This window comes from Lepidochelys olivacea, assembly GCF_965140295.1.
Source record: "Lepidochelys olivacea isolate rLepOli2 genome assembly, chromosome: 4".
NCBI lineage: Eukaryota > Metazoa > Chordata > Testudines > Cheloniidae > Lepidochelys > Lepidochelys olivacea.
The window spans coordinates 118,756,817-118,782,368 of record NC_140414.1 but is presented as its reverse complement, the minus strand read 5'-3'; the positions used below and the strand labels follow the sequence as shown (position 1 = coordinate 118,782,368).

General features: G+C 45.6%; 1 protein-coding gene across 4 annotated transcripts in view; it reads right to left on the bottom strand.

The window, feature by feature from the left end:
- Positions 1–9,190, bottom strand: part of TAPT1 (transmembrane anterior posterior transformation 1) — a 96,949-nt gene extending 87,759 nt beyond the window's left edge. For 2 of the 4 annotated variants that reach the window (XM_084625850.1, XM_084625851.1), the window contains exon 1: positions 8,926–9,190. In XM_084625850.1, the coding sequence (XP_084481976.1) occupies positions 8,926–9,166 (241 nt within the window). In that variant the 5' untranslated portion in view covers positions 9,167–9,190. The remainder of the gene's footprint in view (positions 1–8,925) is intronic. The other 2 variants (XM_084625853.1, XM_084625855.1) reach the window with 1 other exon arrangement.
- Positions 9,191–25,552: the final 16,362 nt, after the last annotated feature.

Here is a 25,552-nt window from a genome sequence, read left to right as displayed (position 1 = left end):
GGGGGCCCACTGCCAGAAGTGGTGGGGGTGCCCCACAGCTCTCAGCCACCAAAGATAGCAGCAGGACCCTACAGCTCCCGGCTGCTGAAGTCACTGAGATCTTTGAAAGTCACAGCCCTGGTCTACACTAGGACTTTAGGTCGAATTTAGCAGCGTTAAATCGATGTAAACCTGCACCCGTCCACACAATGAAGCCCTTTATTTCGACTTAAAGGGCTCTTAAAATCGATTTCCTTACTCCACCCCTGACAAGTGGATTAGAGCTTAAATCGACCTTGCCGGCTCGAATTTGGGATACTGTGGACACAATTCGATGGTACTGGCCTCCAGGAGCTATCCCAGAGTACTCCATTGTGACCGCTCTGGACAGCACTCTCAACTCAGATGCACTGGCCAGGTAGACAGGAAAAGAACCGCGAACTTTTGAATCTCATTTCCTGTTTGGCCAGCGTGGCAAGCTGCAGGTGATCATGCAGAGCTCATCAGCACAGGTGACCATGATGGAGTCCCAGAATCGCAAAAGAGCTCCAGCATGGACCGAACGGGAGGTACGGGATCTGATCACTGTTTGGGGAGAGGAATCCGTGCTATCAGAACTCCGTTCCAGTTTTTGAAATGCCAAAACCTTTGTCAAAATCTTCCAGGGCACGAAGGACAGAGGCCATAACAGGGACCCGAAGCAGTGCCGCGTGAAACTTAAGGAGCTGAGGCAAGCCTACCAGAAAACCAGAGAGGCGAACGGCCGCTCCGGGTCAGAGCCCCAAACATGCCGCTTCTATGATGAGCTGCATGCCATTTTAGGGGGTTCAGCCACCACTACCCCAGCCATGTTGTTTGACTTCCTCAATGGAGATGGAGGCAATACGGAAGCAGGTTTTGGGGACGAAGAAGATGAGGAGGAGGAGGAGGTTGTAGATAGCTCACAGCAAGCAAGCACAGAAACCGGTTTTCCCGACAGCCAGGAACTGTTTCTCACCCTGGACCTGGAGCCAGTACCCCCCGAACCCACCCAAGGCTGCCTCCTGGACCCAGCAGGTGGAGAAGGGACCTCTGGTGAGTGTACCTTTTAAAATACTATACATGGTTTAAAAGCAAGCATGTGAAAGGATTACTTTGCCCTGGCATTCGCGGTTCTCCTAGATGTACTCCTAAAGCCTTTGCAAAAGGTTTCTGGGGAGGGCAGCCTTATTGCGTCCTTCATGGTAGGACACTTTAACGCTCCAGGCCAGTAACACGTACTCGGGAATCATTGTAGAACACAGCATTGCAGTGTATGTTTGCTGGCATTCAAACAACATCCGTTCTTTATCTCTCTGTGTTATCCTCAAGAGAGTGAGATATAATTCATGGTCACCTGGTTGAAATAGAGTGTTTTTCTTCAGAGGACACTCAGAGGAGCCCATTCCTGCTGGGCTGTTTGCCTGTGGCTAAACAGAAATGTTCCCCGCTGCTAGCCACAGGGAGGGTGGAAGGTTGAGGGGGTAGCCACGCGGTGGGGGGAGGCTAAATGCGACCTTGTAACAAAAGCACATGTGCTATGTATGTAATGTTAACAGCAAGGATTACCCTGAAAGAGTGTAGCCACTGTTTTATAAAATGTGTCTTTTTAAATACCGCTGTCCCTTTTTTTTTCTCCACCAGCTGCATGTGTTTCAATGATCACAGGATCTTCTCCTTCCCAGAGGCTAGTGAAGCTTAGAAAGAAAAAAAAACTGCACTCGCGATGAAATGTTCTCCGAGCTCATGCTGTCCTCCCACACTGACAGAGCACAGACGAATGCGTGGAGGGAAATAATGTCAGAGTGCAGGAAAGCACAAAATGACCGGGAGGAGAGGTGGCGAGCTGAAGAGAGGGCTGAAGCTCACATGTGGCGGCAGCATGATGAGAGGAGGCAGGATTCAATGCTGAGGCTGCTGGAGGACCAAACTAGTATGCTCCAGTGTATGGTTGAGCTGCAGCAAAGGCAGCTGGAGCACAGACTGCCACTGCAGCCCCTGTGTAACCAACCGCCCTCCTCCCCAAGTTCCATAGCCTCCACACCCAGACGCCCAAGAACGCATCTGCGGTGGGGGGGCCTCCAGCCAACCAGCCACTCCACCACAGAGGATTGCCCAAAAAAAAGAAGGCTGTCATTCAATAAATTTTAAAGTTGTAAACTTTTAAAGTGCTGTGCTTAAAGTGCTGTGTGGCATTTTCCTTCCCTCCTCCACCACCCCTCCTGGGCTACCTTGGTAGTCATCCCCCTATTTGTGTGATGAATGAATAAAGAATGCATGAATGTGAAGCAACAATGACTTTATTGCCTCTGCAAGCGGTGATTGAAGGGAGGAGGGGCGGGGGGTTAGCTTACAGGGAAGTAGAGTGAACCAAGGGGCGGGGGGTTTCATCAAGGAGAAACAAACAGAACTTTCACACCGTAGCCTGGCCAGTCATGAAACTGGTTTTCAAAGCTTCTATGATGTGTACCGCGCCCTCCTGTGCTCTTCTAACCGCCCTGGTGTCTGGCTGCGCGTAACCAGCAGCCAGGCGATTTGCCTCAACCTCCCACCCCGCCATAAACGTCTCCCCCTTACTCTCACAGATATTGTGGAGCACACAGCAAGCAGTAATAACATTGCGAATATTGGTTTCGCTGAGGTCTAAGCGAGTCAGTAAACTGCGCCAGCGTGCCTTTAAACGTCCAAATGCACATTCTACCACCATTCTGCTCTTGCTCAGCCTGTAGTTGAACAGCTCCTGACTACTGTCCAGGCTGCCTGTGTACGGCTTCATGAGCCATGGCATTAAGGGGTAGGCTGGGTCCCCAAGGATACATATAGGCATTTCAACATCCCCAACAGTTATTTTCTGGTCTGGGAAGAAAGTCCCTTCCTGCAGCTTTTGAAACAGACCAGAGTTCCTGAAGATGCGAGCGTCATGCACCTTTCCCGGCCATCCCACGTTGATGTTGGTGAAACGTCCCTTGTGATCCACCAGAGCTTGCAGCACTATTGAAAAGTACCCCTTAGAGTTTATGTACTCGCCGGCTTGGTGCTCCGGTGCCAAGATAGGGATATGGGTTCCGTCTATGGCCCCACCACAGTTAGGGAATCCCATTGCAGCAAAGCCATCCACTATCACCTGCACATTTCCCAGGGTCACTACCCTTGATATCAGCAGATCTTTGATTGCGTGGGTTACTTGCATCACAGCAGCCCCCACAGTAGATTTGCCCACTCCAAATTGATTCCCAACTGACCGGTAGCTGTCTGGCGTTGCAAGCTTCCACAGGGCTATCGCCACTCGCTTCTCAACTGTGAGGGCTGCTCTCATCTTGGTATTCATGCGCCTCAGGGCAGGGGAAAGCAAGTCACAAAGTTGCATGAAAGTGCCCTTACGCATGCGAAAGTTTCGCAGCCACTGGGAATCGTCCCAGACCTGCAACACTATGCGGTCCCACCAGTCTGTGCTTGTTTCCCGAGCCCAGAATCGGCGTTCCACGGCATGAACCTGCCCCATTAGCACCATGATGCATGCATTGGCAGGACCCATGCTTTCAGAGAAATCTGTGTCCATGTCCTGATCACTCACGTGACCGCGCTGATGTCGCCTCCTCGCCCGTTATCGCTTTGCCAGGTTCCGGTGCTGCATATACTGCTGGATAATGCGTGTGGTGTTGAATGTGCTCCTAATTGCCAAAGTGAGCTGAGCGGCCTCCATGCTTGCCTTGGTATGGCGTCCGCACAGAAAAAAGGCGCGGAACGATTGTCTGCCGTTGCTCTGACGGAGGGAGGGGCGACTGACGACACGGCTTACAGGGTTGGCTTCAGGGAGCTAAAATCAACAAAGGGGGTGTCTTTACTTCAAGGAGTATTTCAGGCAGGACTTCACGGAGGGTTCCAATAAGAAATGGTGCACCTAAGTTATTGTTCTTATTGGAACAAGGAGGTTAGCCTGGCCTCTGACTGATACATGGCTAGATTTACCTCGCTGCACCTTCTCTGTGAGTGACTGCAGTGTGACCTAGAGGAATGAGTCCCCTAGACAGGGGAGGGGGGGAAGCAAATAAGAAATAGACCAGATTTGTTTTGCACTCGTTTTGATCCACTCCATCTATCTTTTACATCTTTGGCTGGCAGCAGACGGTGCAGAAGGACTGCATGCCATCCACATCTCATGGCTGCTCGGCAGAAGATGGTACAGTACGACTGCTAGCCATCCTCATCTCTTGCCTGCCTGGCAGAAGATGGTACAATACGACTGCTAGCAATCCTCATCTCTTGCCTGCCTGGCAGAAGATGGTACAATACGACTGCTAGCAATCCGTATCACCTGCCTGCTCACCATAAGACGGTTCAATAGGACTGACTGCAGGACTAAAGAGAATGACCTGGTCAAGTCACTCTAAATTAAGTCCCTGCGCCCATGTCTGTCCAGGCGCTCCCAGCCGACGTGCCAGGAGCACCTCGGACATGACGATGACGGCTACCAGTCGTACTGTACCGTCTGCTGCCACAAGACAAGGGGTTGCTGCTACTGTGTAGGAAAGCCGTACCGCGTCTGCCAGCACCCAGGAGACATAGGGTGACGGTTACCTGAGCGGGCTCCATGCTTGTCGTGGTATGGCGTCTGCACAGGTAACTCAGGAAAAAAGGCGCGAAACGATTGTCTGCCCTTGCTTTCACGGAGAGAGGGAGGGAACGGGGGCCTGATGATATGTACCCAGAACCACCCGCGACAATGTTTTAGCCCCATCAGGCATTGGGATCTCAACCCAGAATTCCAATGGGCAGCGGAGACTGCGGGAACTGTGGGATAGCTATCCACAGTGCAACGCTCCGGAAGTCGACTCTAGCCTCGGTACTGTGGAAGCACTCCGCCGAGTTAATGCACTTAGAGCATTTTCTGTGGGGACACACACACTCGAATATATAAAACCGATTTCTAAAAAACCGACTTCTATAAATTCGACCTTATTCCGTAGTGTAGACATACCCACAGATTCCGTAACTTCCATGACAAAAATCTTAGCCTTAGCTATCGTGCATCACTCCTGCAAAGTATGAGTCTCCTCATAACACTCTTTGCAGGAGGCAAATCTCCCAAAACAATGTAAATATAAGATAGAAATGTGCCTCAAAAATAACTGCAAAGCATTTTGCAAGGCAAAAAACCCCACTTCAACAAATACCCTCCAAACTGAGGGAAGATGGGCAGGTGAGTGGGAATCCTGCAAGGGTTAGTTTGAGAGAAGCAAAAAATACAAGCAAGCAATTTTCCTTCTCCAAAAGGTATCTATGCAGAATTCTCCCTCCCAGAAAGAAAGAAGCCTCAGGGATAGCGGAAGAGAAAATGAGAACAATAAGCAATGAGCGCAAGGTTCACAGTTAACAGGTAGGTTTATATATTTTAAAATATACATCACAAGGAGGACTAAGTCTTCTCAAAACTCAGTATCAAGAACAGCATACAAGACTGTAGAATGAGTGGGGAGGGCATGTAAAAATTTAGTCAACTGAAAATAACGGACATCCTAAAGCAAAACAAAACATCTTTTGGTAAACGGGCAGAAAAACTTCTAACTGCTTTTCAGATGTCCATGATAATGGAAACATCACTAAGGCAGGCTGGTGCGATAACCTTGGGCTCAGGCAGAGTGACATAGCTGTCTAGTTCAGACCATATAGGTCAAAGCAACATGAAATGCAATCAGATAGTCATGTAGATGTGGTCCTCTTTGTAACAGGTTTCAGAGTAACAGCCGTGTTAGTCTGTATTTGCAAAAAGTGAGCTGTAGCTCACGAAAGCTTATGCTCAAATAAATTGGTTAGTCTCTAAGGTGCCACAAGTACTCCTTTTCTCTTTGTAACAGTATTCCTCAATGAACTAGTGTGAACTGAAAAAAAGTACTTGGGTGGACTTTATGAGGGCTCTATTCTGCTCCAAATAGGACTCCAAGGATCTTTAACATTGAGCATTTCGAGAAGGGCCTCATCAAGATGGACAGGCATGTGGATGCAGGGAGTTGGCAGGATAATAGGCTTAAGGTGGAAATCTGACATCACCTTGGAAAGGAATCAAACTAGTCTACACCACCACTTTATCTTTGTTAAATCCGGTATACTGTGGATAAAAGACTGGGAGCCAAAGCTAACGTATTTTGAGAGCCAGAGGCATTGCCATCCAGAAAATAACCTTCTGTATAAAAAAACAAAAGTCATAGGAATGGAGAGGAGGTTCAAAAAGAACTTTCATCAGTGTTGTCAGGACCACATGTGCTTTTCTCATGATCCGAATGGTAACTACCAACCGTATGCCAGTTCTATCCTCATCCTGACTGCCCAAAATACATGTTACGTCCCTACTGCCATTTCCCAACCTGAGGCGAGAACTGAGAACCGGCAGCAGCAGAAGGGAAAACAAGGACTCAATGGACAAATCTAGACTGAAGAATTTGATATTCAAAGCATTAGCTCCCTCCAAATGTAAGAAGTTAAAACTGACTTTCTTTAAAGGACAAAGATACTGATTTACCTAAAGTAAACTGCAACATGTAGATACTCACATGATAAATATAATATAAACCACTAAGTATAAAAGGAGAAACCCATTTATAAAAATGTAAACATTACCTTATCTATGGCTCACTCTACACTCCCATTACATATAAATTGTTTTGTCATTTCCAAAATGTCAAGCTGCTACCTTCTCTTAACTTGAATCCATCTTAAACATACACTTATTTCACAATGCCCACAGAAGTGAATCAATATGACAATACAAGCTTCAGAAAAATCAGTTATTTCCTCTTGTGGCCTCCCCAGAACATCCTGTCTAGCTATCTTGCTTATAACGGAAGGAACTATTTTTAATTTTGGGAACTTGTACAATATTGAGCATACTGCTAGAGACAGATATAAGTGAAGTTCTCTTAGTTATTATATCAAGATAAGTAAACATTAAGCAAAGACAGTTTATTGTATTTTTTCTAAATAAAGGTGTTTTTATTCTTAAAATCCATTATGAACTATTGGCTCTTATATACTTGAATTTAAATGTTAATCAAAACTAATGTTAAAAATATATGTTTTGTATTTTTTCTGCATAGGAAAATGTTTTATAAAGATACCTAAACATACTATTTACTCAACAACCTTTTGGGTACATTAGTATAAATCCTAAATATAACATTCCATTTCCATTTCACTATAAAAGAGTTTGTAATATTGTAATCAAGCTAAATCAGTAGAGTTGTAGTGATTTAATGTTAATGCAATTTCATCAATACCACAAAGGCACAATGATGCTATAAATCTTATGACATAATACAGTTGTCAGGAATGCAGTAGAATTTGAGGCTGATATAACACTAGTCAAGCTTAATGGAAATAATTCAGCTTTTACTAAACAGTTTAGAAAACAGAGTAATGATTTTAATTATTCTAATGTTTATTGTTATGTAAAGTTATGCTTAAATCCATAAAGCAGGAGATGAACAGACTCAAAGTTTGATTTCTTCTTCAAGCCTGTTTTCAAAAGCCATTTTTAGCAAGGTATTAAGTTAACAGTTCATATATATATCAATATTTGGAATCTTAAGAATTAAATCTGAACCACCAACACAAACTACACTAAATTAATTTTTTAAATTTTTATGATAAAAGCTTTATCTGTTTCTTCTAAACATGACACAATACAGGACTTGGAAACATCAGCAATTCCAGAGTAAGTCTTCATACAGTTGTAGCTTAATGGCAAAAATTGTTACATTTTCCTTACATTAAATGTAGCTAAACTGAAGAAGACAAGTATTAATAAAGCATAATTATATTTTTGGAGGCTTACACAATATACAATACTTATATTTTGTTCTACAGACTAAATACTGTGATTTCTCTATTTACAATATTCTGTATTAAGCAAATTCATTTATCAAAAACTGTTTATTCAGTAAGTGACAGAGAACACTGGACAAACACACCTGAACAGTAGAATAGACAAAACACAGTACCTGTCCAGATCTGAATCTCTGTTAGATTAGTTTGGAAAACAGTACACTATTTTGTGGAATAGTTTTCTTAGCTGAAGTTATAGCAATAAATTATCCCCTGACTTCTCCTAACATTGATTTATAATACTTATCAATTGCAGTTGATCTTTTTATCATTGTACCCATTACAATAAACTATATAGAAATGCCACTATTCCACTCTCCTTTATTGAACACTACTATAAATTTGAATGAAAGACTTAAACCACTTAGGTCTTTTTTTAAAGGTACGTCACTTACCAAACCAAAGTATAAGGAAAAAATAAGCAGATGTAATGACTAAGACGACATTGTTTACTAGTCCACAAAGTCATCTTACATCACTTAAGCTACCACAGATGCTACATACCACCCATATTTGAACTATGTTGCACAGTTTTTAAAGTCTCTGGCCAAAATTTTCAACCATGGGTGCCTAAAATGCTCTTAAAGCCATATGCAGAATTTAGAAGCTGAGGATTGACCAGACCACGTTCATTTAGTAGCCTAAAACCAAACGTAAGAGGCTGACTTTAGGCACCCACGTTTGAACACTTTTGGCCGCAGACTTTACACAGAGTGTTTGCTGAGTGCACCAGTGAGACACTTACTAGCTCAGCACTCACATGACCACCGTTCTGACAGCTCGGAACCAAACTCCCTCTCTGAAGGCTCCGCGTCAGAGCCTGCTGCTCTCGGGGTCCCGGGCTGCCGGGAAGGCTCCCCCAGTCCAGCCAGTTGGAAGGGACAGATGCACTCGCGGCCTCCCTGGGGACCCCCCTACTCAACACGCTCCTCACCCCCAGCCTCTCCCCTCGCTAACTTCAACCCCACCGGCCTCTCTCTCCGCCCTTCAGCCCCAGCCCCAACTCCTCCCTTCCCGGCGCCGAGCCCCAGCCGGGCCCCTGCCCCTCACCTGAGACGCTTTTCTTCTTCTTCCGCTCCCGGTCGCTCTCGTAGAAGCCCAGGGTTTCGGTTCGCTGCGGCGGTGGCGGCTGCCCTGAGCCGCCGACAGGCGGCCGGGACTCGCCGCTCGAACAGCTGCTTTTCCGCTCCCCCCTTCCCGCGTCCTGCTGCTGCTGCAGCTGCTCCGGGGCGCCGCCTCGCCTCCCGTCCCCGCTGCTGCCGGGAGCGGCGGCATCAGCGACGCCCGCCATGTTCGCCTCCAGCAGCGCAACAAACTCCACTACTCCGCGCCCCCAATGTGCGTCATCGCCATGCGCCGCACACGCACGATCCCGGCCGCCCCTCACGTCCCAGGGAGGGAGGAGAGAACTCCGGTCGCCATCTTGCTATAGGCAAAGATATTGTTAACCATTTACTTTCCACGAGCCTCCTACTGAACTAGAGCTAAAGTTTCTGCTCTCTCGGGCCTCACACAAACCTGTCCAGGGGCACAGCCAGACGTGAGGGGATCTGGGGCTCAGTCTACTCTAGATCCAGCTGTTTAGATGCTGTTAAGTCTGGGGAGAGGATTTAATACAGAACAGACCTAATAGGCCATTCTAGCCTGGTATCCTCTGCCCCCGCATAATCATCATCATCCGACCTTAATTATAATAAAAGAAATAATGTCATTAAGTACCACTCTGCTCCTCACTACAAAGGCATTCAGGTTGCTGTACCATAATATAAAATCAATGTAAAATAATAAAGCCAATTTAAAATAATTTGAATGATTAAACAACAACAGGTTCAAACAAATACAATGAAACAAATGGTTCAAATATAAGACAGAAAGGGCAGGGTAAACTATTAACTATAAAGCCAACAGTGTTTCTACTAAAATGCAGTGTGGTTTGGACTAGCTTGTAAACTCTTCGGGACAGGTCCTGTGTCAGTGCCTAATACAATGGGGAGCCAATCTCAGCTGAGTCCTGTAGCAAGACCTTCTGCAGTGAGACCTAAATTTTCCCTATCTGTAGGGCCCCACCAAATTCACGGCCATGAAAAACGTGTCACAGACCATGAAATCTGGTCTCCCCCCATCAAATCTGGTCTTTTTTGTGCTTTTACCCTATACTATACAGATTTCATGGGGAAGACTAGCATTTCTCAAATTGGGGGTCCTGACCTAAAAGGGAGTTACAGGGGGTCACAAGGTTATTTTAGGGGGTTGTGTTATTGCCACCCTTACTTCTGCACTGCCTTCAGAGCTCGGCGGCCTGAGGGCGGGGGCTGTTGACTGGGCGCTCAGCTCTGAAGGCAGCACCCTGCCTGCAGCAGTGCAGAACTAAGAGTGGCAATCCCATACCACACCACCCTTACTTCTGCGCTGCTGCCTTCAGAGATGGGCAACCGGAGAGTGGCGGCTGCTGACTGAGGCTCTGCCAGCTCTGAAGGCAGCAGCGCAGAAGTTAAGGGTGGTGCTACCATCCTTCCTTCTTTACTGCTGCTGACGGTGGCTCTGCCTTCAGAGCTGGCCTCCCGGCCAGCAGCCACCAGTCACCAGCTGCCCAGCTCTGAAGGCAGTGCCACCACCAGCAGCAATGCAGAAGAGTAGCAGTACCACAACCTCCTCCCCCCACAATAATCTTGCGGATCCCTCCCCCGCCCCCAATTCCTTTGGGGTCAGGACCCCTACAATTACAACACCATGAAATTTCAGATTTAAATAGCTAAAATCATGAAATTTACTATTTTTAAAATCCTATGACTGTAAAATTGACCAAAATGGACCATTAATATGGTAGGGCCCTACCTATCTGGTATACATTTGTGAAAGTTGGTAACACTGTCATTGTTGCATGTAAATATACTGGGGCATGGGAAAATCAAATCACAAGTCAGACCAAAGAATATGATTCAATTTTATTTAAAATCTCATAATTCTTAAAATGTTGGGGTTGGCAATACTGTTATTTATTTGTATCAAAGGAGCATCTGAGGGTCCCCCATCAGGGATCAGCACTCAGTTGTGTGAAGCACTGTACACACACATAATGAAGAAATGGTCCCTGCCCCAATGTGCTTATAATTTAAGTATAAGACAAGAAACAACAAGTAACTGCAACAAACAGTTGGAGACAGCACAATGTAACAGCAAAACAATTACTTTGTGTGATAAGCAACATAGCTGCTATAAAGGGATGACAGGGCAATGACGAATAGGAGTAAGAAGTAGCCAAGGAATCACTAAGCTCTTGTGGTTCAGAGATAGTAGTGATTGACACATGTTCAGTAAATGAATGGGAAGCCGGTTGTGTATCCTGATCTCTATTTTAGATGTCTCCTTTTGTATGTTTTATTAATTGACTATGTTAGTCCATGCTGATTGGTTTGGGTTGATATGTTTCATTTGGATTTGACTATACAAAGTAAAATGGCCGCTGCATTCAGTGCATAGTACTCTTCCCCCCCCCCCCCCCATTAAAAGGTACATAACCTTTTGTAACTCTGCCCTATATCAACGATTTTAGAAGGCTGTTACTGAGAGATTGTTAGGTTTGAATTTAATTCAATACACTGGATTTAGCACTTACAAACTGTGTCATGGTATCTTTACTGACAAGGAGCTTGGTTATCTATCTTATCTGAAAGAAAGCAACTCCAGCAGCAGAGTACGACCTGACACTCTGGTTTCCAATTCAGTACTGGCTCACATGCTATCTGGTGGTATGGCTCCAGGCATGATAGCATTATAATACATACTAATAGCTCATTCACATTTTTGACTGCTGGACACATAGTGAGCAGATATCCTCATTTTGCCATCCATAATTATGTATCTTTTCCCTAGAGATTACAGCTAATGCAGAGCCCATCAGTTTATAATAGCTTAACTTGTCCATTCCACATGCAAAGATTTTTGTGTTTTAATTATTATATTGAGATTTTGAAGACTAGTGGTTGTTAGGGAGCTTATTCCTTCACCCACTCATTTCCCTGGTCCTTCTCGCGTGAACAGAGAGCAACAATACCCGAAGTCCAAAGGTGCAAACAATTCGATGTTTATTGGGGTGAACTTCCAGCAAGCATGATTCCAGTTTCCTTCCTTAGTATCCTCCTTCCCAGCTCTGACACCACAGAGCCTTACACCTGTGTCCCTGTTCCCATTCCTGCCCTTAGCAAAACATTATTCCAATTTCCTTACCCCCATTCCCTGTTCTCATTTCCCCTTTTAGCAAAACATGATTCCAATTTCCCCATCCCCATTCCCTGTTCCCATCTCCCCCTTTAGCAAAACATGATTCTAATTTCCTTACCCACATTCCCTGTTCCCATCTCCCCCACCAATACACCCACCCCCACACCCACTCACTTCCTGATTGACTGCAGACTATATAGTAAAACTTGAGTTCTGCTTTGCTATACCTTAACCCATCATTTTCCTGAAATTTAACTAACCAATCCTAACATATTGTAACATGATTATGTAACCAATTATATCCCACCACCTTAATTAGTTTACACCCAGCAAAATTAATTATACAGCAGACAGAAACAATCACAGAACCAGACAGAGATTATACAGACAAACAATAGCAAAGTGGGAACTATAATGACAAAACAATACAGAAGTGAGGATTTCACATCCCAGCTATTGATAAGTGAGTTCTTGCCAGACAGGATGCTATCAAACTAAGTTTCCTTTTACATTTTCTAGGCACTTCCCTTTCTCTGGAGGTGATAGGCACTATCAGGACAGGATTGTATTCCTAACAGCCCAATAGTACCTTCTTTCAATGTGACTAGTTTGGAATGTGACCGTTCGCTTCCCAGCTTATGGCTGCCTCTGTTGCTTAGCCAAAGGCCTTAGCCTAAGAACAGGGCCTCAGACTGTCACAGTAAGAGAAGGCCCTTACACTGGCAGACAGTGATTTTGATTCTTTCTTTTGTACCTCTATAACTAGCCAAGTGATAAGAATACACCTAAATTCTTAGAGTATAGGCCTTTACAGACAGGCCTGAATGTCTATATCCTAACAAAAAGAAAAGGAGTACTTGTGGCACCTTAGAGACTAACCAATTTATTTGAGCATGAGCTTTCGTGAGCTACAGCTCACTAGCTCATGCTCAAATAAATTGGTTAGTCTCTGAGGTGCCACAAGTACTCCTTTTCTTTTTGCGAATACAGACTAACACGGCTGTTACTCTGAAATCTATATCCTAACACTGGTCACTACCAGAATCTCATCCCAACCCTGGCAAACTACATTGAAGCCAACATTAGGGTATTCAGAGCCCTGGCATGAAAAAGTTTAGATTTTAGTATTTATCAAAGATGCCATAGGAAGTAGTTTTAAAATTGTAGTAATGCCTCATTACTATGGTCCCAGTCAGGAGTTAACTGAGGGTATCTGCTGTTTTCAGAACAGCAGCTGCTTCATGCTGCATCATGCAATTTATTTGGATTGAAATGTGATGTTGAGTGCCATGGCCCAGAGAAAGAATCCAGTTTCAAGCAGTCATCCAGTGTCATGTCCATCTTCAGATATTTTTGTTGCAGTTATGGCATCAGGGCACATCACTGCCATGAATGCATTCCAACAATTGTGCTAAGAGCATGACAGCAGAACACCCTGTTGCATAACAGGGTACAGGTGGACCGAATCACCTTCCCTCCCCGCTGTGATATTCACAGCAGCACACGGAGTGTTTTGAACGATGCCCCTTCAACAGGAGAAGGAGAGATGGAATGTTGGAATCAGAAGGTTCCGTGGCAATTTGGAGGAACAGTTGCCTCCTTGGAGTCGTGGTGGATGTGAAGAGTTGCTCTTCAGGGACCCTTCTGGAGGAAGGGAAAATGTGCGGTTACATTATAGGAGGAACTGGTTGTTTCCAATATTTTTAACTACTGGAGTTTCACTTTATTTCTTTTCAGTGAGACAGCTGGCAGCACTGGAAAGAGGGATGAGACAGGGATTATTTCAAAGTAGGCACTCTCCCATAAAGAAAGGTTTATTTGTATATTAGCGAGTGTAGTGTGAGCCCAGAACTGGAAATCTCCTGAATTTTAATATCTGCTCTCGCAGTGCATCTTTATGGTTTTACACAACTTATTTCACCTCTCTGCCACAGTTTTCTCATCTGTATAATAGCAACAGTGATACCAGTTTACCTACCGCAGAAAGGATGCATTAGTTGATGTTTGTAAAGCGTCTTATAAATCATTACTGCCAGAAGGAATTCTGGTGATTGGATCCCAGGACAGTTTCCCTCAGCACTTTCATTATTTAGACTTTTACGATGGTATCCAGATGTCCATCTCATTCATATTTCAGTCTCCAAATGTCCAGTGCCGCAATAACTCCGACTCCTGCCTAGGATGACTTGTTTGTAAACACCATCTCTAGCACCCAATGTTTTTTCCAATAGATACAAAGTGAAAGCATACAATGAAAGCATAAAATTTATCTCCGATCCCTCACAAAGGGCTACTAATTTCCTGTAAGAAAAAGAGCTAGAAAAAGGGTCATAACCCTTTGCAATCCATCTTATTAATGGCAGATCCTCATGGTCCTTTTCAGGCCGCTGTTTATATTACTTACTCCTGTCAGATCAGCTACTTATTTTGAAGACAAGACTCTCATTATCCAAAAACATAATTACAAAAAGCAAGGAAATGCTTTGTCCTCAAAGAAGTATGATAGATGGTCTATCAAGGAAAGTGAGCTAACGGTAAGTTAAGTAACAGATTCTGTTCGGAGATCCAGAAAAATATATAGGAATGGGAAACTTAACAACGGAATGATAACTAAGCAATAAGAAAAACAGTTATGGACAGAGATGCTAAGACCATGGGCATGTCTATACTACAAACTTTTGCCAGTGTGCTACGTTGGCATAAAGCTGACACAGTCAGCTGAACAGCTCTGCACTATTGTCATGAGCATGGCAAGCACACAATGCACAGTCCTCCAGTATTTGTAGAGCTGCAAGAAGAGCCATGGGGAACATGGTTTCCTGGAGAGCAGATCGCTGTGGGACATAGCAAGAACCAATTCCAGGTTGTTGGTGGCATTTATGGAGCAGCTGTAAACAGTGAAATGCTGCTTCTGGGCCTGAGAAATGAGCACTGACTGGTGGGATTGCATTGTAATGCAGGCTTGGGATGACGAGCGGTGGCTATGGCATTTTCAGATGCGTAGTGCCACATTCCTGGATTTGTGTGCCAAGCTCACCCCAGTCCTCCAGCACAAGGACACCAAAATGAGGGCTGCACTGACAGTGGAGAAGTGAGTGGTGATCACACTATGGGAACTTCCACCACAGGATTGCTACTGGTGAGTTGAAAATCATTTTGTAGCTGGAAAATCCATTGTGGGGACCATTGTCATGCAAGTGTGTGGGGCCACTTATTCTTTCCTGCTATGCAGGATTGTGACTCTCAGCAAGGTGCAGGACATAATGGATGAATTTGCAGCAATGGGATTTCCAAATCATGGTGGAGTGATAGATGGCACACAGCCCACTTTGCCACAGACTATATCAACAGAAAAGGCTTTTTCTGTGATTGTGCAAGCTCTGGTGGATCACTTGGGATGCTTTTCTGACATCAATATTGGCTAGTCAGGGAAGGTACATGACGCTTGCATCTTTAAGAACACAGAAAGTTACAAGCAGGGACACTTTCTTGACCAACAGACTGCCGTTGGTGATGTTGAAATGCCAGTAGTGACCCTGGGGGACCCAACCTACCCCTTACTCCCGTGGCTCATGAAGCTGTACACAGGACACCTCGATAGCACTAACCAACAATTCAGCTACAGTTCAGCAGGTATAGAATGATGGTTCAATGTACTTCATAGATTGAAGGGGCGCTGGCATTGTCTACTCACAAGATTGGATCTCACTGAGGAAAATATCCCAATGGTGATAACTGCCTGTTGTGTCCTGCTATCTGTGCAACAAAAGGGGAAAAGTTGCCACCATGGTGGATGACAGAGGTGGAGTGGCTGACTGCTGAGTTTAAACAGACAAATACATGGCTATTAGAAGAGCTCAACATGGAGCTATATGGCTCAAAGAGGCGGTGAAAGAGCATTCTGACAGCAAGCCACAGTAATAGTGTACTATGCTCTACCTGACCCTGCAGTTTGGAGATCTGTTAGGAACTGTGTGGTGCTTGGTGTACATGTAGGTATATAACACTGACAATGCATATATTAATTTTGTGGTGTTTGCTGTACATTTATGATTATTATACTGTGTTTGGAATTGTCACTGATCCTATAAGCTGTGTTACAGTATACAATAACAAGTAAGTGGGAGCTTTCACTACCGTCAGGCATTCTGCAGCATATGTTGGGCACTAATAAAGATGAATTCTTTTCCAAACAATACAGTTGTGTTGAGTAATGAAAACATTTCAAAAAATTCTGTGCAAGTTAAAAGCAAATATGTTAAAACCTTAATACATTTATGGAACAGAGTTTAAAGAAAGGGAAGGAACATTCATGCCCATTTTAGCTACACATATATCCACTGTAGCTCTCACATGTCAGTGTATGTGAAGCTGTGGTTGTCCATGAGTGTGGAGTGATAGGGGTAGGGATGCAGTCCTGACACCATGTGGAATGTTGGCAGAGGTGTGTAGGGAGCTCCTATACTGAAGTTCTCTATGGACTGCAAAAGGAGGCAAACCCATGATTGTTGAACCTCTGCGTCCACAAGAATCTGCAGCATCTGTGTTTGCTGCTGGAGAAGTCCCTTTACATCCTGGTGCACCTCCCTCTCCTTTTCCTGCTGGGATTCCTGAGCCTCTGTGCTGTTGGCTCTTTTTTACTCCATGCAGTATTCATTCTCCAGGCCTCTGTTCATGGTATGATGCCGCATCGGTTTGCAGGATCTCACTTAACATGTCATCCCATGTCCTCTTGTTTCTCCTCCTTATTTGGCTCAGGCATTCTGTGGCAGCAGCTACAGATAAAACACACAAAGGTACCATTGTCAGTGTAGTCACAACAGAAAGCAAAGGTTAAGATTCCTCTCCCTTGCTCCCCTAAAGTTTTAAAGGCATGCTTATTGACACTTCTGCTTCAGAGTGCTTATGCATAGCGCCCACACAGCACCAGCCATGGTGAGTATGCCACGCCTGGGGTGAGGGAAATGAGGAGGGAATTGCTTGGCTGCACAAAATTATGAGTATAGGGCAATGACACTGAATAGTGGCTCCATTTTCCACAGACAGTGGTGATTTTAGTTGATATATCACTCTTGAGGGTAACAAAGGCAGAGAGAGCACAGCTGCTACTGGTGTCCCAAAGCTACCTGGGCCCATATACTGCTAACTCATTTACTCCAATGCTGACTGGTGTGGGAAAGTGTCCTACCACGGAGGAAGAAATAAGACTGCCATCCCTTGAAACCTTTGGGAGAGCATTGCAGAATACCTCTGTGAAAGGTTAATCAAGATCTCTCAGGAAGATTCAAAGGACATCCCTGAATACATAAACAAATTGCTCTGAATGTTCATGGCCCAAACAGCCTTACTCTACAGGGGAATGTAAAACAGATAACTACTCTACCCATCTTTGTTGTACCACTACCTCTTCTAGTATGAGAATATTAATGAAAAGTCAATAGCTGTGTCCTGCTAAGTTGGGGGCGCCCTCACTGTAATGAGAAATACATTTACACACTTACCCAAGAGCCTTCCCCTGCATTAGGCTCACCCATTCTTGTCTGCCAGAACTGACTGGACTGCAATGAAGTCTCAAACAAGTCTGGGCACATGGCATAGTTGGACCCTCCTGGTCGCATATCCCTCATCCTTCTCTTCTTCTTCCTTCTCCACCTCGTTGTCGTCTTTGCTGTTCATGCCACAGGCCTGTGACTCAGGCTCCTTGAAGGTATCCAGGGTGATGTGTGTGTGTTTGGGGTGGAGGGGTTGCCACCAAGTGTGGCATGCAGCTCTTTGTAAAAGCAGCAGGTCTGTGGCTCAGCACTGGATCAACTGTTGGCCTCCCTGGTCTTCTGATATGCCTGCCACAGATGCTTCACTTTCATGTAGCATTGTTGCTAGCACATCTGGAGTGTATAGCCAGCATGATCAGCTGGGCAGTTGCACACAACAATGGAGAGCTCCTAGGTGTGCTCGTCAGCATGGTGAAGCAGGAAATGACATTTAAAAAATTTGCTGGGTTTAAAAGGGCGCGGGGTGGGGGTGGAGGAGCAGCGCCTCTGGTCTTTGTGACCCTGGGCAGTGGAGTTCACAACTGTGACCAGAGCAGTCAGTGTTGGGCATTGTGGGATAGCTGCTGGAGGACTGTTAGGGATGACATATGTAACTCCGTGCCTACATTCAGACTGCATTGATCTCAGTAATTGACCCTGCCTCAATGCCACTTGGGGAGTGGTGTTGCTATGGCAACATAATGGCGCGCTGACGTCGGTGGGAGACAAATTTAAGTGTTGACACATGCACAACGAGGTTGACACAAAGTGGCCTACATTGACCTAAGTTTGTAGTGTAGACCAGGCATCTGAAACGTGAGAGAGAGAGCAAAGTCTTTGAAGAAGAATGGAAACTCAGTGCACTAGATAGAACAAAAGCCAATGAGACTGGAGAAAGCATTAGTTTAACCACAATCAATGGACAAATGTTAAAAATTATGATAATGATAATGGGATGCTAGTTGAGAAAATAAAACCTCATAGCTGCACATGAAAAACATCTGGCACTATTTTTCATTACAAGCTTTTTTGCCTTTAAGGCTCCAATTTTTATGGTGACTTGCCTTTTCAAAAGCTTAGACATTTAAAATATATGTAGTTAAATAGTTTAGTTTCTTGGGTCTTCTATAAGAATTTGTATCAAATATTAGAAGACAAAATTGGAGACTATCATCCTTCATTCGTTAAAAAAATTGCATTATAACCACATGCACTTCTGAAGGGTCAAAGACTGTAAAGTTAACAAATTCAGGATAAGTGAATGAGAGTAGTGCTGAATTTTTGCCACAGGTAAAATTGACTCAGGCTCTGTCCTAATACAAACAGTAAATTCTTTTACATTGGTAATGTAAGTTTTATCTCATCTATGCATTTAGTTCATGTAGGCTCATTCTCATTCTGCCACTGAAAAACAATGCATCACTTAGCAACAACCAAAGTGATATTAACAAATTTAGTTTGAAATCTTTCCCAATCATAGCTGTCATATATTTTTCAAAATACAAAGGGCTTGTATGAAAGCAAAATCTAACACAGTTTCAGCCAATGCTGTTTCATAGTTGGTTCTTAAAAATACTTCTATACACCCCTGGGACAAAATCTTATGTTTCTGACATTTGAGTGGTGTATCAATTTTTATATGTAATCTTTCCATGTGAAGCACACTCTGTACAAGAAATTACCTATGACAGAAACTAACTAGCAAAGACAATCTGCTACTCTGGGGTTGTACATTGCCTAGAATGGTGAGGCCCATTCTTGGCTAGCCATGAGGCACCACCATAATAAATGTGATTAAAGCTGGGTGACATTTTTGGATGAATAGTTTCTTCAATGACAAGTGCAGCCGAACTGAAAGTTCTTGCTAATATGACAAAAATTCACCAAATAGTTTTCAGCAATTTTTTGGGACAGTGGGGTGATAGAGTCATCAGAGGATTTAGGTGTCATTCACATTCTTGCAGGAGCAGGAAGTGGTACCCTCCTTGTAATTTTTAGCCCAGTGGTTAGGATGCTCACCTGGGATGTGGGATACCTGATTAAGTTCCCCCCTCTACCTGATATGGAGCACAGATGTAAACTTAGGTCTCCCTTCTCAAAGGAGAGTACCTTAACCACTGGGGTATGGCTCTCTCAATCTTGCTTGCTGAAGCTGTTCTACTTTGTAGAAATAATTAAATATTGCTTGGAGCAGGGATTTGGAGCTCTCATGTCCCAGGTGAATGCACCAACCACTGGGCTATAGAGTCATTCTCACTCTCTATTTGGCCCTATAACTATTCAAGTAGTTTATACAAAGTGGAACAGCTTCAACAGGAGAGATTTGATAAAGACCTGCCTCAGAATACCCCATAAACTAGGGTATCCATTGTGAAATAGAAAAGACAACTTCAACTCAAATCCCTGCTCCACATCAAACAGAGGAGGAAACTGAACCTGGGTTTTCCACATCCTCACTCAGCCCTGGTCTACACTAGGACTTTAGGTCGAATTTAGCAACGTTAAATCGATTTAAACCTGCACCCGTCCACACAGTGAAGCCCTTTATTTCGACTTAAAGGGCTCTTAAAATCGATTTCCTTACTCCACCCCTGACAAGTGCATTAGCGCTTAAATCGACGTTCCCAGCTCGAATTTGGGGTACTGTGGACACAATTCGATGGTATTGGCCTCCGGGAGCTATCCCAGAGTGCTCCATTCTGACCGCTCTGGACAGCACTCTCAACTCAGATGCACTGGCCAGGTAGACAGGAAAAGAACCACGAACTTTTGAATCTCATTTCCTGTTTGGCCAGCGTGGCAAGCTGCAGGTGACCATGCAGAGCTCATCAGCACAGGTGACCATGATGGAGTCCCAGAATCGCAAAAGAGCTCCAGCATGGACCGAACGGGAGGTACGGGATCTGATCGCTGTTTGGGGAGAGGAATCCGTGCTATCAGAACTCCGTTCCAGTTTTCGAAATGCCAAAACCTTTGTGAAAATCTCCCAGGGCATGAAGGACAGAGGCCATAACAGGGACCCGAAGCAGTGCCGCGTGAAACTGAAGGAGCTGAGGCAAGCCTACCAGAAAACCAGAGAGGCGAACAGCCGCTCTGGGTCAGAGCCCCAAACATGCCACTTCTATGATGAGCTGCATGCCATTTTAGGGGGTTCAGCCACCACTACCCCAGCCGTGTTGTTTGACTCCTTCAATGGAGATGGAGGCAATACGGAAGCAGGTTTTGGGGACGAAGAAGATGATGAGGAGGAGGAGGTTGTAGATAGCTCACAGCAAGCAAGCGGAGAAACCGGTTTTCCCGACAGCCAGGAACTGTTTCTCACCCTAGACCTGGAGCCAGTACCCCCCGAACCCACCCAAGGCTGCCTCCTGGACCCAGCAGGCAGAGAAGGGACCTCTGGTGAGTGTACCTTTTAAAATGCTATACATGGTTTAAAAGCAAGCCTGTGAAAGGATTACTTTGCCCTGGCATTTGCGGTTCTCCTAGATGTAGTCCTAAAGCCTTTGCAAAAGGTTTCTGGGGAGGGCAGCCTTATTTCGTCCTTCATGGTAGGACACTTTATCACTCCAGGCCAGTAACACATACTCGGGAATCACTGTAGAACAAAGCATTGCAGTGTATGTTTGCTGGCATTCAACCAAAATCCGTTCTTTCTCTCTCTGTGTTATCCTCAGGAGAGTGAGATATAATTCATGGTCACCTGGTTGAAATAGGGTGCTTTTCTTCAGGGACACTCAGTATAGCCCATTCCTGCTGGGCTGTTTGCCTGTGGCTGAACAGAAATGTTCCCCGCTGTTAGCCACAGGGAGTGGGGAAGGTTGAGGGGGTAGTCACGCTGTGGGAGGAGGCAAAATGCGACCTTGTAACGAAAGCACATGTGCTATGTATGTAATGTTAACAGCAAGGTTTACCCTGAAAGAGTGTAGCGACTGTTTTATAAAATGTGTCTTTTTAAATACCGCTGTCCCTTTTTTTTTCTCCACCAGCTGCATGTGTTTCAATGATCACAGGATCTTCTCCTTCCCAGAGGCTAGTGAAGCTTAGAAAGAAAAAAAAACGCACTCGCGATGAAATGTTCTCCGAGCTCATGCTGTCCTCCCACACTGACAGAGCACAGACGAATGCGTGGAGGCAAATAATGTCAGAGTGCAGGAAAGCACAAAATGACCGGGAGGAGAGGTGGAGGGCTGAAGAGAGTAAGTGGCGGGCTGAAGAGAGTAAGTGGCGGGCTGAAGACAGGGCTGAAGCTCAAATGTGGCGGCAGCGTGATGAGAGGAGGCAGGATTCAATGCTGAGGCTGCTGCAGGACCAAACCAGAATGCTCCAGTGTATGGTTGAGCTGCAGCAAAGGCAGCTGGAGCACAGACTGCCACTGCTGCCCCTCTGTAACCAACCGCCCTCCTCCCCAAGTTCCATAGCCTCCACACCCAGACGCCCAAGAACGCGGTGGGGGGGCCTCCGGCCAACCAGCCACTCCACAACAGAGGATTGCCCAAAAAAAAGAAGGCTGTCATTCAATAAATTTTAAAGTTGTAAACTTTTAAAGTGCTGTGCTTAAAGTGCTGTGTGGCATTTTCCTTCCCTCCTCCACCACCCCTCCTTGGATACCTTGGTAGTCATCTCCCTATTTGTGTGATGAATGAATAACGAATGCATGACTGTGAAGCAGCAATGACTTTATTGCCTCTGCAAGCGGTGATTAAAGGGAGGAGGGGAGGGTGGTTAGCTTACAGGGAAGTAGAGTGAACCAAGGGGCGGGGGGTTTCATCAAGGAGAAACAAACAGAACTTTCACACTGTAGCCTGGCCAGTCATGAAACTGGTTTTCAAAGCTTCTCTGATGCGTACCACGCCCTCCTGAGCTCTTCTAACCGCCCTGGTGTCTGGCTGCGCGTAACCAGCAGCTAGGCGATTTGCCTCAGCCTCCCACCCCGCCATAAACGTCTCCCCCCTACTCTCACAGATATTGTGGAGCACACAGCAAGCAGTAATAACAGTGGGAATATTGGTTTCACTGAGGTCTAAGCGAGTCAGTAAACTGCGCCAGCGCGCCTTTAAACGTCCAAATGCACATTCTACCACCATTCTGCACTTGCTCAGCCTGTAGTTGAACAGCTCCTGACTACTGTCCAGGCTGCCTGTGTACGGCTTCATGAGCCATGGCATTAAGGGGTAGGCTGGGTCCCCAAGGATACATATAGGCATTTCAACATCCCCAACAGTTATTTTCTGGTCTGGGAAGAAAGTCCCTTCCTGCAGCTTTTGAAACAGACCAGAGTTCCTGAAGATGCGAGCATCATGCACCTTTCCCGGCCATCCCACGTTGATGTTGGTGAAACGTCCCTTGTGATCCACCAGAGCTTGCAGCACTATCAAAAAGTACCCCTTGCGGTTTATGTACTCGCCGGCTTGGTGCTCTGGTGCCAAGATAGGGATATGGGTTCCGTCTATAGCCCCACCACAGTTAGGGAATCCCATTGCAGCAAAGCCATCCACTATGACCTGCACATTTCCCAGGGTCACTACCCTTGATATCAGCAGATCTTTGATTGCATGAGCTACTTGCATCACAGCAGCCCCCACAGTAGATTTGCCCACTCCAAATTGATTCCCAACTGACCGGTAGCTGTCTGGCGTTGCAAGCTTCCACAGGGCTATTGCCACTCACTTCTCAACTGTGAGGGCTGCTCTCATCCTGGTATTCATGCGCTTCAGGGCAGGGGAAAGCAAGTCACAAAGTTCCATGAAAGTGCCCTTACGCATGCGAAAGTTTCGCAGACACTGGGAATCGTCCCAGACCTGCAACACTATGCGGTCCCACCAGTCTGTGCTTGTTTCCCGAGCCCAGAATCGGCGTTCCACAGCATGAACCTGCCCCATTAGCACCATGATGCATGCATTGGCAGGGCCCATGCTTTCAGAGAAATCTGTGTCCATGTCCTGATCACTCACGGGACTGCGCTGACGTCGCCTCCTCGCCCGGTATCGCGTTGCCATGTTCTGGTGCTGCATATACTGCTGGATAATGCGTGTGGTGGTTGATGTGCTCCTAATTGCCAAAATGAGCTCAGCGGCCTCCATGCTTGCCTTGGTATGGCGTCCGCACAGAAAAAAGGCGCGGAACGATTGTCTGCCGTTGCTCTGACGGAGGGAGGGGCGACTGACGACACGGCTTACAGGGTTGGCTTCAGGGAGCTAAAATCAACAAAGGGTGTGCCTGTACATCAAGGAGTATTTCAGGCAGGACTGCACGGAGGGTTCCAATAAGAAATGGTGCACCAAAGTTATCGTTGTTATTGGAACAAGGAGGTTAGCCTGGCCTCTGATTGATACATGGCTAGATTAACCTCGCTGCGCCTTCTCTGTGACTGACTGCAGTGTGATCTAGACAGGGGAGGAGGAAAATGAGTACAAAACAAATCTGGTCTATTTCTTGTTCTGACCCACTCCATCTATCCTTTACATCTTTGGCTGGCAGCAGACAAAAAAGGCGCGAAATGATTGTCTGCCCTTGCTTTCACGGGGGGAGGGAGGGTGGGAACGGGGTCCTGACGATATGTACCCAGAACCACCCGCGACAATGTTTTAGCCCCATCAGGCATTGGGATATCAACCCAGAATTCCAATGGGCAGCGGAGACTGCGGGAACTGTGGGATAGCTACCCACAGTGCAACGCTCCGGAAGTCGACGCTTGCCTCGGTACTGTGGAAGCACTCCGCCGAGTTAATGCACTTAATGCACTTAGAGCATTTTCTGTGGGGACACACACACTCGAATATATAAAACCGATTTCAAAAAAACCGACTTCTATAAATTCAACCTAATTTCGTAGTGTAGACATACCCTAAGTGCCCTAATAATTGGGCTAAGAGTTTGCTTTTGACAAACTCAAAACCACCCCCCCTTCCTTAGACGTTCCTGTTAACTGCTGGAAATGGCCCACCTTGATTATCACTACAAAAGGTTTTCTTCCTGCCCCTCCCCCCCGCTCTTCAGCTGGTAATAGCTCATCTTAAGTAAAAAGAAAAGGAGTACTTGTGGCACCTTAGAGACTAACCAATTTATTTGAGCATGAGCTTTCGTGAGCTACAGCTCACTGCATCGGATGCATACCGTGGAAACTGCAGCAGACTTTATATATACACAGAGAATATGAAACAATACCTCCTCCCACCCCACTGTCCTGCTGGTAATAGCTTATCTAAAGTGATCATCAGGTTGGGCCATTTCCAGCACAAATCCAGGTTTTCTCACCCTCCACCCCCCCACACAAATTCACTCTCCTGCTGGTGATAGCCCATCCAAAGTGACAACTCTTTACACAATGTGCATGATAATCAAGTTGGGCCATTTCCTGCACAAATCCAGGTTTTCTCACATCCCCCCACCCCCATACACACACAAACTCACTCTCCTGCTGGTAATAGCTCAAATAAATTGGTTAGTCTCTAAGGTGCCACAAGTACTCCTTTTCTTTTTGCGAATACAGACTAACACGGCTGTTACTCTGAAACCTGTCATCTTAAGTGATCACTCTCCTTACAGTGTGTATGATAACACCCATTGTTTCATGTTCTGTGTGTATATAGATCTCCTCACTGTATTTTCCACTGAATGCATCCGATGAAGTGAGCTGTAGCTCACAAAAGCTTATGCTCAAATAAATTGGGTAGTCTCTAAGGTGCCACAAGTCCTCCTTTACCATCTGCTGGATGAGTCACCGTTGCTGCTCCTGCTGTTGCACCACCATTTCTTTAATCAGCTGCTGTTCATGCTGCTAATGTTGGGCTGCCTAATGCTGCTGTTGGGCAGCAAGCTGCTGGAGTAGTTGGTTCTGCTACTGCTGTTGCTGGTTCTCCAGTATTCACTTCAGCAGCTTCTCAAAATCCATCTCTACTCCCTCCTCCCCACAGTTATTCACTCTC